Source organism: Photinus pyralis, unplaced genomic scaffold, assembly GCF_008802855.1.
Source record: "Photinus pyralis isolate 1611_PpyrPB1 unplaced genomic scaffold, Ppyr1.3 Ppyr1.4_LG6, whole genome shotgun sequence".
Taxonomy (NCBI): Eukaryota; Metazoa; Arthropoda; class Insecta; order Coleoptera; family Lampyridae; genus Photinus; species Photinus pyralis.
Window position 1 is genome coordinate 38,463,988 of NW_022170663.1, and position 16,419 is coordinate 38,480,406.

General features: G+C 35.4%; 1 protein-coding gene across 1 annotated transcript in view; it reads right to left on the reverse strand.

The window, feature by feature from the left end:
• Nucleotides 1-7,535: 7,535 nt before the first annotated feature.
• Nucleotides 7,536-16,419, reverse strand: part of LOC116174683 (actin-histidine N-methyltransferase) — a 31,241-nt gene continuing 22,357 nt past the window's right edge. The window contains exons 2-5 of the mRNA XM_031492633.1: nt 8,378-8,492; nt 8,187-8,314; nt 7,936-8,135; nt 7,536-7,888 (exon numbers count right to left, since the gene is read on the reverse strand). Coding sequence (XP_031348493.1) covers nt 7,611-7,888; nt 7,936-8,135; nt 8,187-8,314; nt 8,378-8,492 — 721 coding nt within the window. The 3' untranslated portion in view covers nt 7,536-7,610. The remainder of the gene's footprint in view (nt 7,889-7,935; nt 8,136-8,186; nt 8,315-8,377; nt 8,493-16,419) is intronic.

The following is a 16,419-nucleotide window of genomic DNA, read 5'->3' on the forward strand; positions in this document are numbered from 1 at the left end:
GACGATGCACAAATAATCCTTTGTTTCTATTGGCTATTTCTTAACGATCTAATGAACTAATGGTAATGATTGTATAGGTACATCTACCATGAGTGACGTCTGTCAGATCTCACTGATTATTATTCGTGCCACGTGGCAGTTAATAACTAATCTTATAATAGTATATTACGTCATAAACGTTGTAATAGTGCATATTACAAGTGAGTAGAAAAGTTGCGCACGATGCACGAACGGGATATTACAACCGAATTACGTACCATACTTTTTCTACGACCTCTGTGAATTTCGAAATGAAAATAAGGCAAAACCTTAGACCATACAGTACATGGACTGCTATTCATTAAGAAGTAACATAGGGATTTACGTGTGTTGTTATTCCCTTTGTGTATTGTTAAATGAGAAAATCCCTTCTGAAGGGCGCCTAATTTTATGCAACCAAAATAACTTCTTAAAACAAATAAAGATCTAGCTGTCAGAAGAGATTTTGTCATTAAAAAATAGACCTAGGGAAAAACAATACACGTAAATCCCTATGTTTACGTCTTAATAAGTAGCACTGGATATGATCTCAGGGTAAACCAAAGTCATGTAAACCCCACTCGGATCGCGTAACAAGCAGCTTCTATAGCACTGAGTAGTAGGGGAAGCTTTAAATACTCTCCATTACCTAGGCCATAGAGTAAATAATATAATTTACTCTATGCCTAGGCGTAACAGAAATATATTGTGCATCGACGCGGTTTCATATTTCCATAACCGGGTCAATGGAATATGCAACCAACATTACACGTGATATTACGTGATTACGTTTAATAATTATAATCCCTAGCGTTCCCGAAAATTTTTTGCGAATTTTTGAGACCTCTCTCGACACTTTCCGTTTGTAAAATAAGCGCAAAATTAATTGAATATATATGCATTCGGCAAAGTTCGTGGTGACGTCATTACAAATAATTTCGAATCGCTCACGTGACGTCATCCATGTATTCCATGCATTGGCATAGTGCACATAGCCCATATGTGTACATTTCAGACAAATTCCCGGTCGGTAGGTATAGTATGCATAAAGTTGGAATTTGATGTCCAAAGAAAATTTCCGAAATAAGAAGGCTGCATGAAGTATCAAGCAAAGTTCGAAAGGCGTTAAATGCAGAAAAGTGGTAAAGCACTCAGGTAAGGATATCAGATGTAGATCGAGTCCGGACGGATTGCTGTAATAAAATTGGTATTATCATTTCTGTGGAGAAAAAACGCCTTATAAACTAGAAACTAAAGACTACCATACACAAAACATGATATAAAAAGAGGCTAACCAAGTTGTAAAACAAAGAACTAGTAGCTGTACAAAAGGTAACTCATCTTTGGTGCAATATAACCCTTCTGTCTGTTAATTACATGACCTTGGAGGGCAAAATCAATATTCAAACTACGAAACATGTGGAAATTGGGTAGTAAATTGCAACTTACGAAGAGTTTTGTGTTAGCAGAGTCTGACCCCTCGGACAGGTAACATGGACCCTGGTTGCGGGAGTTACCAGCCTATAGTTGAGTATCGAGAACAGTCCCGGCATAGGGTGTCGTAACTTAATATTCTTACAACAATTTACCACCCCCCTGTGTCTTCAAGGCCAGTTGTTAGTTTACAAACAAGTCAGTACGCATATCAAACTTCAAAAAATGATCAAAATTGATATGAATATAACTTGAGACAAAGACCATGTAATTCAAAACAAACATAAATTAAGCAAATATTTTAACCAAAAAACGAAATAACGATTTTAAGCAATGAAAATTAACGGTATTCCATAAACACACGTAATGCATTGAGGTTAAATCATTTCGATTTCAAAAACAAAGATTGAAAATTATAAACAAATATAAAATGGTGCATGCAAAACACAAATAAATTATAAAGAAAGGCAAAGATTACTACCTGCATTAAATAACAATAACAAACATTAGCGGTGTGATGCTTTCGTAACCGCCACTAACAACAAGATGCCAAATGTAATGTGGTGCTCTACGAGAAAGCGACACAGCTTTTTCCCTCCTAAAAGTTGCGCCGTTGTCAACTTTCACAAATGTGGCATCGTCGTAAGTTGTATGTACAGGGTGGAACCTCTTATATTACTCAGACTGCGCATGCGCAAATTAATCGTCAGGTGCCAGAGCTATAAGTTACCGAGTTAAAAAAAACACGAACTAAATACATTGGATGTGGAGTAGCTGCGGCCTCGAACAGACGGACGGACACAGAAATAGCACATAACCTCACTGGAAAATACGGTGGAATGCGCGAGATATTTAGATACGTACCTATTGATGATTAACAAGCCGAATGGTCAGAAACTTAATTGCCGTGTATTGTCTATAAAAGCGATTTATTTCGGTTATTTTTAGCGCGTTTTTGCAAATTTATTTGTAAAAAGGTAGCTTTTGGCCGGCTGACTGGGAGCAAATGAGGGCCCCTAGAAGAACGTACGCTTGTAGAAAGTCGGCGACATCAGTGCGCCATTCCCGAGCGTGTGATTCGGTGTCGTCGTAAACATCTTGTAAAGGCGCACAACTCCTGCGTGCCAAAATTTTGTTTTTTTCCCCTAGGGGCGAAATTCACCACCTTTTACAAAGACGCGTCGTCAAGGGGTACCTAGTTGACCTCGGGCGCCCAAAAGTTACCTTCCGCTGCGAATTTTGCGACGCGGTTTAATGTTTCTTAAGGTTGGACGGTATGATACCCCTCGAAGACGCGCGCCAACCAAAATGTGGTTAATTTAGCCCCTAGGAAAAAAACAACATTTCGTCACTCAGCGCGTTTACAAGAACCTTCCATCGACACCAATTTGAAAATAATTGGACTAAAACTGTAGCCCACATCATGTAGCCCCGTCCCTAAAGTTGTTAATAACACGGCCACGGTAGGTACATGTACCGGGTGACCCAATAAGACGGTTCCTCGGCCATATCTCGGGAACCGTTTGTCGTATCACTTAGGGGTAAAAAAAATTATTGGGTAAATCGGTTATGGAAAATGTTTTCAAGTTCTGCCATCTTAAACTTTAAAATTACATTTTTTTTTTAATGTCGCATAATAAACTAAACCTAAACCAAGAAGCATTTAATATGCTGACAATATATTTTGAGTATCTTCAAAATGCGACCATCGCTGCTCGCAACTTCTATTTGCGTTATCCGAATCGACCACCGAACCATCGCCAGAGCATATTTTAAACAACTTCGACTAGGCGACACTGAACCCAGTATCTGTGGGCCATACTGAAAGCTCCACACCAGTGTAAAATTTTTGGACTGTCCCAGTTGGCGAACTAAAACATCTACCCCTTTTTTCGCAAACTGAGTTCAGAGCCCGTTCCTCTCAATGAAGGATAAGACCCTGTTTAGCCTAAGTTGCTTCACCCTCCCCGGTTGCAAGAGGTTGATATCTGTCCCTGATCAAAGCGTCAGAGTGATAGATCACATGCTCGGTAGCTTTGCACTAAGACATAGTGGAGGATTCAGAAATTTGCCACCAGTAGGCTATTCCATTCTTGCCGCCCCTACTGACTGACCGAAATTCGATACCCCAATTCGCAATCATATTAATTACCTACATTTATTCTGACAATTGCAACTTTATAATTTGTGCTTTACCGTTTTCATTACATCAGCTTTTCCGGTTATTAGCATGACTATTAAAAACCAATTTCGAAAGAAAATTCAAAGGGCTGTAACTTTTGAACTAGTAGCCCAATCTTGGAACTGTTTCAAATTATGGATTCTACAGGCCACATTCTATAAGAAAATTTTTTTCCGGGTCGATCTGAGACAATTTGTTTGCGGGCCTCAAAAAAAGGCAGTGTATAACCTTCCTTTTTTTACAAAAAATCGACTACACCAAATTTTCTCGGGAAAACACTTTTTCTTATTAATTTTGGTGCGTAGCATCCAAAACAATTCGTACTTTTTCGATCAGACTTCTCAATCAAAAGTTATAGACTAGAAACCAATTTATTGTGAACTAACTGTCAATACTCTTTGATAAAGAAGTTTTAACTACAATGCTCGCCACGAGAGAATGTCGGTCACAGAACACTCGATTCCGGTCTAGGTACAATCGTATGTTTTTGCTATTAAACCATAAGATTGTAGTCCAGCATCAAGCGTTCTGTGACCGGCATTCTTTCCTGCCGAGCCTAATAGTATAGACGTGGTTACTAGCAACCGACGAAAGCACATTTTCCCCGCACAGAATCAGTGACGGGAAGGAAGTGACTAATCGAAAAAACCTTATGTCGTTCTGGTCTCGTGGCTGTCCTACACCGTATAAGAAAGATACCACAACAAAAAACTGGAGGACTGGTACAGACCGACAGACCATCTTGGAAAATTAATTAAATAATAATTATCTTTTTCATATAGGTAACTGACCCTTCTACCCCTCCCCCTCGGTTCCTACGCCCCTGGTTGAGTGTAGAAATCCATTATGGCGTTTATAAGAAATAAGAATGTGAATGCGATTTACTCGAAACCCACAATTTTTTTATTTTATTTTTATTTTATTGCCTTTATTTTAATATAATATTTAATTTATTTTAAAATCACAAAGGGTTTGCTAAATTATTTTTTGATATCATTGAAAGTATTCGCGAAAATGTTTGACCATAATTTCGCATCAAGAAACTGTGAAAGGAAAAATTAATCAGCATAAAATTCTGCATATCTTTTCCTATTTAAACGACTTTGTATCTTTTACGCTTTACGAGATCTCCGCCATGTAAAAAAACTCACCCTGTATAATAATAATTTGTTAAATTTCTGTATGACAAAAATTTTTAAACCAAATTTGCCGCCCCCTAAAATCAGCCGCCCTAGGCTCTAGTCTACTCAGCCTGTTGATAAATCCGCCAGTGCTAAGACACCTCTAGGGCAGACCACCAACCAGAAATGTTTCAATAGTTTTATAGAATATGATAATTTTTATATTCTAAGTGACTTTTAGTCTCCCAGTGAGTCTCAAATTGGCAAAAATAAATTACTTTTCAAAGTTTTTGCCACTGATATGCTTACTGACTACTAGGCGGCACTAGTGTCGCCTACTTTATAGCTTAAAATATGCTCTGAATCGCCGCCAGCATATTAAATGCTTCTTGGTTAGAAATCGGCATTTTAGAAAAGATTACACATTCAAAAAACTGTACCTGCTGAATGATAGATAGCAGAATAATTTACAAATTAACGCTGTTATTATTTTTATTATTTTATTATTCCTCTCTTGTTTTGGGCCCTCAACAGGCATGCGCCCAATTACAGAGTGACCCGCATATAATATAATATATAATGCATCGTATTTCATTTGTTTAATTTTCCAAGACCTACTTAAAACTGTAGGGTCCTTTTCCAAACAATCTTTCGCGCCATCGACAAATACCGGAAATACGTCAAATAAAATACAATTTAAGCATTTTTATTAATTAATTAATCTCATTTTCCCAATATTTGAAGTTAGGAACGAGATTTTGAAAAACGGTTTTCACTTGCCTCTTTGGGTCGTATTTGGCTACTTTTTCATAAAGAAGGTAACGGTTTCGTATCCGGGGGGTAGCGTATTTTTCGAATTTGGTATGGTTTTTTAGTATCGTGGGCCTCTCCCCTTGACCCCTGTGAAATTTGGTTGAAATCGGTGTTACCCCCCGGATAATAAACTATTAATCAAATTTGTTACAATCGGTCAAACCGTTAAGAAGTTAAAGCAGGTTATTGCAAAAACAATTGAACGCCCCACGCACGCCATCTTTGTTTTTGAAATAACTGAGTTTTTGTTTTTACAAAAATGATAGATAAACTGGTTCTCTTTAAAAATGTGAAAAAAGAATGTTTAGTTTATTACGCGAAATTTAAAGAAAATGTAATTTTAAAATTGAAGATGGCCAGCGATTCTTTATAACCGATAACCAATAATTTTTTAACCCCTAAATCATACAACGAACGGCTCCCGAGATATGGTCGAGGAACAGTCTTATTGGGTCACCCGGTACAATTGTACACTTCTCGTCTTTTTACAAGCGTTCTTATACGCGCCCTCATTTGCTTCCAGCCGGCCGGCCGGCCAAAAGCTACCTTTTTGCAAATAAACAAATTTATATTTAAATTATCTTGGAAAAACGACAGTTTACCTCGAGAGCGCGAAAATTAGTGTTGATGATAGGCAACCCACAATACATCAAGTCTCCTACCAGTAATAGTTGTAACTTGTAGCTGGGTATGTTATAGCTATCTGTGCCTATAAGTATGTCTTTACCGCACATATCGGACCACTTCCGCCGCGCCGCTTGTCTTATACAGACAGAAAATGTGCATTATAATAGGCAACTTTACATACTCACTTCTGAAATAAGAATAATGATTGTCTAACCGTTGAATGAAAAATGTGTAACCTTTCTCGTGTCGCCAATAAAAGCTCGAGCTATGAGAACTGTGTCCCAAAAATTGAACGCTATTTCATGGAGGATTTTTAGCGAAATCCACCAAAATGCGAATTGCGGGTCGTAGGAAGAGGGTACCGACAAAGGGAATATGGTAGCCCCTGACAAGATCTTATTGGGGACTAATAAAATACTGATCTGCTACACAAAAGTGTAGTAAAACGAAAACGATTACAGATAGGTATAGGGGAAGTAATAATTAATCGATGTAGAATTTTTTTCCACATTTGAAAGTGCAACAAAATAAAGCAGGTTTCATTTGAAAAAAGTTATTAAACTTGACCATTAATTTTAAAACACCCTGTAGAAGGGCGATCAAAATTTAAATCATTCGCATGTAGCATCAAGTCAGTATTGTTGATTTTGGAAGACTTTTTGAGGAGCCATAGGTACAGGGCGCTAAAGAGAAGCAGTCAAACGTCAAAAATTTTGAATAACTTGAAATCCTTTGATGCTAGCTAGGTATAGGGAAATGTGGTATCAAACGACGTAAATTTTCATGTAGATTTCGAAAATGCAATAAAATGTAGGGTGTTCTACTTAAAACACGAAAGTTACTATTCAGTACTGGAAGTGGCACGATCATGATAATATTTTCTATCGATAGATCATGAAAAACTATGTTGGTATGCAAATTTTCACCCCGACTATGAACCGTAGTGATAATTGATGCAATTTGCAAACATGCGATTAAAGTAAGGCTTTGCGGATTCCTTTCATTCAACGCTTTAGTCTATGCAAAGATAATATTATCTTTTGGTCTATGCTTTGGTATATGTAGATCGGGAAAGTGACGCAATTGTTGGTTACGTCTCAGGTCGCTAGAGGGGGTAAATCCGCGTAAAGAAATTGGCTTGAGTACACATAAATTGTCTATCTAACCTCTATATGCAGGACAAACCGAAACCGAAGAACAACTGATGATTCTAGTACCTAAGCACAGAACCTTCTTTCGCAGATTTCGTGAGACGCACTTTCTGAAAGATGACACAATACGACATGTGAAGAACGTCACAGCTTGTTTGAGGTGCATTAAAAAAATTGTAGTCAAGAATGTGAAGATGTCTGGCGAGACTTTCCATTTGAGCATTTTAATCAACAACATTTAACTTCACAAACACAAGTAATAAATTAGTTTTTCAATTTTTCTTCGACACACCGCATTGCCGATAGCAAAATTTTTTTTTCGCCCATTCTCATTTGAACGGCCAATCTTTTATTATGAGGTAACGGAGTTGTCTTTAAGACTTCCGTATCTTCTTCTAAACTCGTCTTATATGAAGCGAGAATAAGCTTTAAACGAGTAAATAAAAATCCCCAGTATTTCGTTTCGAATGCTGTATCAAAAGCGCATTCGGGGCTTTTTAAATTGTTAGGCGTCGAATGCTCCAACCAGTACTGGAGTTGCTCTGCAATATACAATGGTTATTAGTCAAAGAGGAGGCACCCATTATACCTTTATCCATGTTAAATACTCTTAAGAATGCCAATAAATCTGTGCCAATCTGAGGTTCTGATGATTTTATTACGTATTCGTTCTGATTTGCCAATGACAGTTTTTCTAGAAGTTGAACGCGCTGTTCTTTTAGAGGATCTACTTTACTAATTCCTAATTTAAGCTGATATCCATCGTGCTCGTTGTTTTCATACACAAACCTATAACAAGAGTTACCTATTCAAAATGTATTTGCTTGGAAAACTACTTACCCATTATGAGTGAACAATTCGGCGTTACTTCTGGCACCATAAAAGATGAACAGTTGCTCTCCTGCCTTAAAATTCTTCATGGCAAAGCATTCGCTTCTCTTCAGTTGCGGATTATAGTTTGTAGAAATCTAAAATAAGAATGGGTACTGTAGTCTACTCGTTCTGAGGATCATTGTATAAGAATATATTACGTGTCCATTCATGTGATTACACATATCCCAGAGGGGAATTAATGATGTTACACACTTTGATTCATCTGTAGATAGAAAAGCGTTTTGGCGAGTCATTACAGTCGATACGGCCCAACTAAAAAAGAAATAGAAATAAACATTTCTTTTTTTAACAAAAATTACCTGTTAATGCACAAAAATTAGGGATTAAATTCAATAAAACAAGTTTAAAAAGTCATTAGGCAAACATAAATGACGAGAGCGTATTTTCCTCCTAATAATATTAATGCTAGGACCAGGAAAAAATTCCGGCAGGCACGAGATCCTTACCCCATTCTCTTTCAAATGAGCCGCCTGTCGTCGAAGTCTATACAGTTTAATGTAAAATAGTGAAACGTAATACAAATACAAACAAATTTTGAAATGGGCAGTAGTTTTACTTTTATTCGAAGTGTCTACATATGGAACTTTTTATAAATGCTTTCGTAAATAGCATTGCGCATTCTCTACATTAGAAATTTCATTGAATACCTTCATAAATAAAACATACAGCATGCGTTAACAGTAATTTTGAAACCAGTATTAGTTTTAGTTTCAGTCAAGGTGCCTGCATATGATATTTCGTTTAACTGCTTTCATAAATAAGAAAGTTGGCATTGCGCATGCGCAAAACAACATTTTGAAAATGTCGTTAATTTAACTTATATTCGTAGTGTTTGCATATAAAGTTTCATTTAAATATCTTCATAAATAAAAAAGTTAGCATTACACATGCGTTAAACCGAATTTTTGACACTGCGCATGCGCAAAACCAAAAAATGTGGGTATGCACGGGCCAAGCCCTTTCAAATGAGACCTATATCGCCAAAATCGGTGCAGTGGTTTAGAAGAAGTACATGCGACGGACAGACGGACGGACGTCAAAGTGCAGCTAATAGAGATTTTTCACTTTGAGGAAAATTCGCTAACAATGTAGGTATTGGAAAAAATATTTAAAATTTATAGTAAAGGGATGCCATAGTCTAAAAAATAGTAATTTTTAAGGTGCAATGATTTGTACATATACAGGGTGATTCACGTAGCCCATGTGTTAAAAGTTTTTCTACTTGCAATTGAAATAGAAAATTGAATTTTTAGAAGGCACCGCTTTCGCAAATACCGAAAGTAGCGCAATTTTGGTTTTTTATAAATAGAAACATACAATTTTCTATTTTTTTTTAATAAAAACGCTATTTTATTTTGAATTCAGCGCCATTAAGATAAGAAACTTTTTGACATTTTTGCGCAGCAACAGCACTCAAAAAATTCTTTAGACTTTAAGGATTCGATTATAAAAAAGAGCACTCACCTATTTAGAACGGTTTAAGAAATATGAATTTTTGAATGGACCCTTGCATCTTAAAATGTTTAGAGAAAAATTGACATATGTCAAAAACTATGGCAGATATATTAAATCTTAAATGCGTGCAATTCAGAATAAGATAAAGAAAAGAGAAAAAGATGTTTCTATTAAAAAAACAAGATGGCGCGCGCTTCCGGCGTTTATGGAATGGTCGATTATTGCGGTAAAACAAATTTCAAGTTTCTATTTCAATTGCAAGATTTAAAACGTCTAACGAACGAGCTACGCGAATCACCCTGTATACCATTCATTTGCGGAGCCGCGAAATGGGCAACAATAAATTAAACAAATATAGCAAACTAGCTCTTGGGTATGACATGTCGAAAGGGCCCTCGTTATTTTTTGGCCTAGATTGCGAATTCACGAACTGATACGGAATCCACATGCAAAATTTCAGCGAAATTGGTCCATTTGTTCGGATCATCAACCGACGGAATTGAGTCTAAAAGGATATACAAGAAATAAAAATAGGCAAAGATAAAGGAAGATACCTACAGTTATGAACTCTTGTGCAGATAAAGCGCATTTTTTAAATCAAAATAGCCCCCCCCCCCCGGGTCTCTCACTGATCTCGAAAAAGAGTCGCACGGGAAAGTTATAGTTTGTACAAATCGATTTATTTCTATGAGACCTTTCAGTAGAATACCATGACGGGTTGAACATGCCCCCCCCCCCCCTTTTCTAAAGTTTAACTTGGCACCACTAAAGGCATGTATATGCAAAATCTAAGATCAACTAGTTGCCGTATGTAAAAGTTATGCACGTTTTATTTTCTAAAACAGCATCTCAGGAAATAATTCGTGGGGAGGCCCCCCCTTTTAGACAGCAAAATTTGATGGCCGTCTGGCACACCTTCAGGGTATAAGCTACCTACTGCAAAAAATTCCAGGACTCTAGGACCATTCCCCTAGAAGTAGAAGTGGGTCCGGACGGACGGAAGGACGGACAAAACGCAAACAATAGCACATTTTTTTAATTCTTAAAAAATGCGCTAAAAAACGAAAATGTCTGATTTTTGAAATCGTAAATAATAAATTTATAATTAACACATTATTCCGACACTTTTTAATGGAGATTTCGAATATACAGGGTGAGTTTTTTTTTTCATTTTAAGCATTAGGATCTCGGAAACCGTAAAACATAGAGATTCGGTTAAATGGAGAAAGAGTTGTAGTTTTAAGAGCTTATTCAAGATATGGTTTTGTTTTTTTTTTTAAATTCACAGTTTACTAGATATGAGCGAAAAACAGATTTAGTGATTTTTCATTAACTGTTGTAGAATCGTTAGTATTAGAAATACAGAAATACGCAAAGAACAAAAAGCGTAGATTTTTTTCCGCTTAATAAGATACGTTTATTAATATTTATTCTTCTTTTATAATTTTCGAGTTATAACGCAACTTACATTTTTTTAAATGGTAATCTAAGTTGGCTGTGACATATTTAAAAAGTGCATTTTTTTCTGTTTACAATGATATAAGGTACTTACTTTGACAAATAAACATGATACAGAACTGTTTGTATTATTAAGGGTAGTAAAAACAGATTTTACCATGGAAAACATTTTTCTTCTCTTAATTACTCAGTCTATTATAATATTTAACTTGCAGTTAGTTGTGCGGCGGAGCACCGTTGTGTTAAAACCAGCGTAAATTACGTCGTTTTTCAAAATCTAACTCATCCTACATATCTTGAAATTCATTTAGTAGAAAATGAAGATAACATTGGCCTGTCCAATTTTCGTCGTAAATGAAAGGTACCTATTTCACTAGGGCACTAGATATTGTTTTCCATGGCCAACTATGTTTACTTACCTACCTCTCAATAATTCGAAAATTACTGCAGGGCGTTTATTTATTAAAGTACATTTAGCAAGCCTTATATCGTTATGAAGGAAAAAATTTTTCCTTTTTAAAAATGTCAAAGCCAACTATGACTACCATTTAAAAAAATTGAAGTTTGTATCTAAAAACAAATTAGTGTTCATCATGTAAAGCATTAAAATGTCTAAAACTTTTATTCGTGTCATTTTGTTGTATTTCTAATAATAACGATTCTACAACAGTTAAATGAAAAATCACTAAATCTGTTTTTCGCTCATATCTAGTGAACTGTGGATTTTTTTCAAAAAACAAAAGCATATCTTAAATAAGCTCTTAAAACGACAACTCTTTCCTCATTTAACCGAATCCGCATGTCATGGTTTCCGAGATCCCAATGTTTAAAATGAAAAAAAAAACTCACCCTGTATAGAACAAATGAAGAGAGAATCATGGAAATAATGGAGAGGAATGAGAGCTAAACGAGGAGCTAAATGTTGAAAAGTCGAAATAATTGATTTGGAAATGGGGGTGGAAGAAAAAGAGAGAGAATGCAATGGCGGGAAGAAACGATGGAAGAGGTTTGACAAATTTAATATTTAGGGTACCAAATGCTAAGAAATAATGGGACTAATGCGCAAATAAGAGAAGTAAGGAAAAAGGAGGGCGATGGGTTCAGAACAAGAAAATACTTGTTCGGTGCAATAACGAGAGGGATGCTTATGTACAGATTACGAAACAGAGATATGAGAGTAGAAGAACTAGAATGAATTAGAAAGAATACAACCAAATTGTATATTAGAGGAAGAAACAAAAATGGAGAAGATAAGAATAGCGTCGAGACGCGAGGATGGACGCAAAAGGAATGTGGGAAGAACAAAGAGGAAAATATTATGAAACGGGCGGACTGGGGTCCAAAAGAAGAGAGGAGTAGGAGAAAAGGATGGAAAATGAGCTGACAAAAAGGGACCTGGAGAGCTTGAAGATAAAGAGCAGACGAGGAAGTAGTACCGATCTCACGTAAAGATCAATCCTAACAAAAACGCTGTATAATATGTAGTGACAAAGATCTAATAAGGGAGTGGTTGCCAATATACTTATGGGAAGGAAAAAAACAAAATAATGGCGAGATTCAGATGTCAAAATGAGGAGAGAAAAAGTAGAAACAAAGTGTGGAATATGTGGAGAGGAAGAAGAGAATATAGGAACAATGTTATGGAATTGCAAGGAGGTGAAGAAAAAATCGTACTTTAATTTTGGTTATAAGACAAATTGTAAAAAGTTTTGCCATTTTCGCGGTCTAATAAAAATTGATTGAGAATATAGTGAAACGGCGAGTGACTGCTGGTGGTAACAGGTGATGTTTAAACAATTGCAAGAGCAAGAAGACACTTGCCACTTGATTTTGGACATGCCAAAGGTATCATCCGTTTTTAAAAATGTGGCTCTTCAGATTTTTTCGTTTCAACTTTTATTAATTTAAAGTTATTTTTTAACGACACCAATTTGCATTTTTGTATTCGTTTTTTGCATTGTTACAAAACACCTTTTTCTTTAAATAGAGGTTTTAGAAAATACTTAACACATGTTTTGTTTGTGTTTTAAGATGTCCGTATAATAACAAAGCATTATTTGTTTAAAAAATTCAACATCTGGCAAAGAACAACAGTTTCGTCGCTGATTTATATTCAGTCCTTCTTTACCACTTTCACCATGCAGTACGTGGGAAATCTATCAGTTTCATTTGGTCATTATCTTATTGGCTAACGTGACCTCAGAAATATTTCGGGCTACTATTCAATGGTACTACTCAAAGATGCTAGAGATTAAATCAATAGATATTTAAGAATTTTCACTAGTCTATATACATTTTCCCAAGACTAATGATTACTTTCTCATTCTCTCCGACATATGCTACGTATCGATAGCGGGTACATAAAACATTTTATTTTACATTTAATTAATACTTTCTCCCTAATTAATAAACAAAGTTAACACGTTTCCATTCCCAGTTTTCGGATGTTAACGAAACAAGTTTCAAATCAAGTACATATACTCGTACATGGCAAACCTATTTGGGGGTTACTTATGATATAAGTAAGTCGATCCCATAATACCCACAGGGGCATTATAAAAAATAATTCCCATTGTGAAGGCCGATAAAGTTACTCCACTTTGCCCTCATCAAGTAAAAATATGCCTATAATTTAGGACTGATGTACTCACAAAATTAGAATTTGTACCCGCTAAGTTCTGCCGGAAAACCGATTTTTAAAGTGGGGTTGCTAACTTAAAATTAAGTTTGCACCCCTACCTTTTCCGATTGAAATTTTATTACTCGCATCAAAAACTATGAATTAAAGATTAATTTGTACCCAAATTAGATTTTCATTGTTTAAACAATTTATACATTATTTAAACAATTTTTTACTAAAAGAGAAAAATTATCAGAATTAATGCCGCTTTTCCTTTCTGCAGTATGTTTAATTGCTGCTTGATTTCTTCCATTGTTATCTCATCTCCTTCAACCTCTTCTCTTCCATAGCCTCTCTCTTTCTTCTGCTTTCCGTGTAATACATTGACAAAATGTTTCGATTCATCTAATTGTATTTCCCTCTCACTTGCTCTATTTTCTTTTTTCCTCTGTTTATCACCTTCTAACAATCCGCCTCTGTTTTTATTTCGTCAATTTGCTCTTCGTATTCTTTCTGTCGTTTCTTCATTTTTGTCCTTTATACAGGGTGAGTTTTTTTTTAAGCATTGGGATCTCGGAAACCATAAGATATACGGATTCGGTTAAATGAGGAAAGAGTTGTCGTTTTAAGAGCTTATTTAAGATATGCTTTTGTTTTTTTAAAAAAATCTACAGTTCACTAGATATTACCGAAAAACAGATTTAGTGATTTCTCATTTAACTGTTGTAGAATCGTTATTAGAAATACAACAAAATGACAGGAATAACAGTTTTAGACATTTTAATGCTTAACATGATGAACATACTAATTTATTTTTAGATCTTACAATTTTTGAGTTATAATACAAACTTCAATTTTTTAAATGGTAGTCATAGTTGGCTTTGACATTTTTAAGGACAAATTTTTCTCTTTATAACGATATAAGGCTTGCTAAATACTTCAATAAATAAACGCCCTGCAGTAATTTTCGTATTATTGAGAGGTAAGTAAACAGAGTTGGCCATGGAAAACAATATCTAGTGAGATAGGTACCTTTCATTTACGACGAAAATTGGACAGGCCAATGTTATCTTCATTGTCTACCAAATGAATTTCAAGATATGTAGGATGGGTTAGATTTGGAAACACGACGTAATTTACGCTGGTTTCAACAAAACGGTGCCCCGCCGCACAACTAACTGCAAGTTAAATATTATAATAGACAGTAATTAAGAGAACAAAAATGTTTCCCATGGCAAAATCTGTTTTTACTATTCTTAATAATACAAACAGTTCTGTATCATGTTTATTTGTCAAAGTAAGTACCTTATATCATTGTAAACAGAAAAAAATGCACTTTTTAAAAATGTCACAGCCAACTATGATTACCATTTAAAAAAATGTAAGTTTGCGTTATAACTCGAAAATTATAAAAGAAGAATAAATATTAATAAATGTATCTTATTAAGCGGAAAAAAATCTACAATTCTTTTCTTTGCATATTTCTGTATTTCTAATAGAACAGTTAAATGAAAAATCACTAAATCTGTTTTTCGCTCATATCTACTAAACTGTGGATTTAAAAAAAACAACAAAAGCATATCTTGAATAAGCTCTTAAAACTACAACTCTTTCCCCATTTAATCGAATCTCTATGTCTTACTGTTTCCGAGATCCTAATGCTTAAAATGAAAAAAAACTCACCCTGTATTTTGTTTTGTACTTTTTTTCTGTTGTATTTCCCCTCTCCTCTATTGTTCTTCTTTCTGTCTCCATCATTTCTCTGTATCTATTTCTCTCTTCTGTACACTCTCTGTCCCATGACTCCTTTCTTTTTCTACCTCCCGTAACACGTTATTGGTTTTTTATATTGTTTCAGTTCTCTTCCGCACTCCTCCTATTTCTTCTCCTTGCGCCTCTAGTCTCCCTGTATACAGCTTCACTGTGTCTCTTGCCTATAAAGGGTATATTGTGAACATGATGTATGATGATTTTTAATTCTGAGAAAACTTTGAATAATAGGTATGTTTATGGGCAAAAAAACCAATTTCGACAAAAAATTCAAAGGGCTGTAACTTTTGATCTAGTAGTCCGATCTTGGAACTGTTTGGAATTATGGATTCTACAGGCCACATTCTATAAGAAAATATTTTTTTCCGGTCGATCTGAGACAATTTTTTTTTCGGGGCAAAAAAAAGGCAGTTATTACCTTCCTTTTTTTCCAAAAATCGACTGCACCAAAATTTCTCGGGAAAAAACTTTTTCTGATTAATTTAGGTGCGTAGAATCCAAAACGATTCGTACTTTTTCGATTAGACGTCTCAATCAAAAGTTATGGGCAAAAAAAATTCCTGTTTTTAAAATTTAAAATTCTTATTTTCGTCATTTCGTGAAAGGCAGGACGCAGGTACCTCACCTCAGTAGCAGTACTAAGTACCTGATACCTATTTGTTATTTTGGGCATCAATGTAGCGAATTGCCGATCGATGCCGAATAGCCAAATCGTTGACTGCCAACACTGATCACTCACTGAATAGTGAATACTGAATACTACAGAATATTTAGATTTTAGTGACTTTAGACCAAAACCAAAATTGCTCTCTATATATACTTAAGTATATATTATTGCCTTTATTTTAAAGTGGGTGGAGCGGATAGCGGAGTATT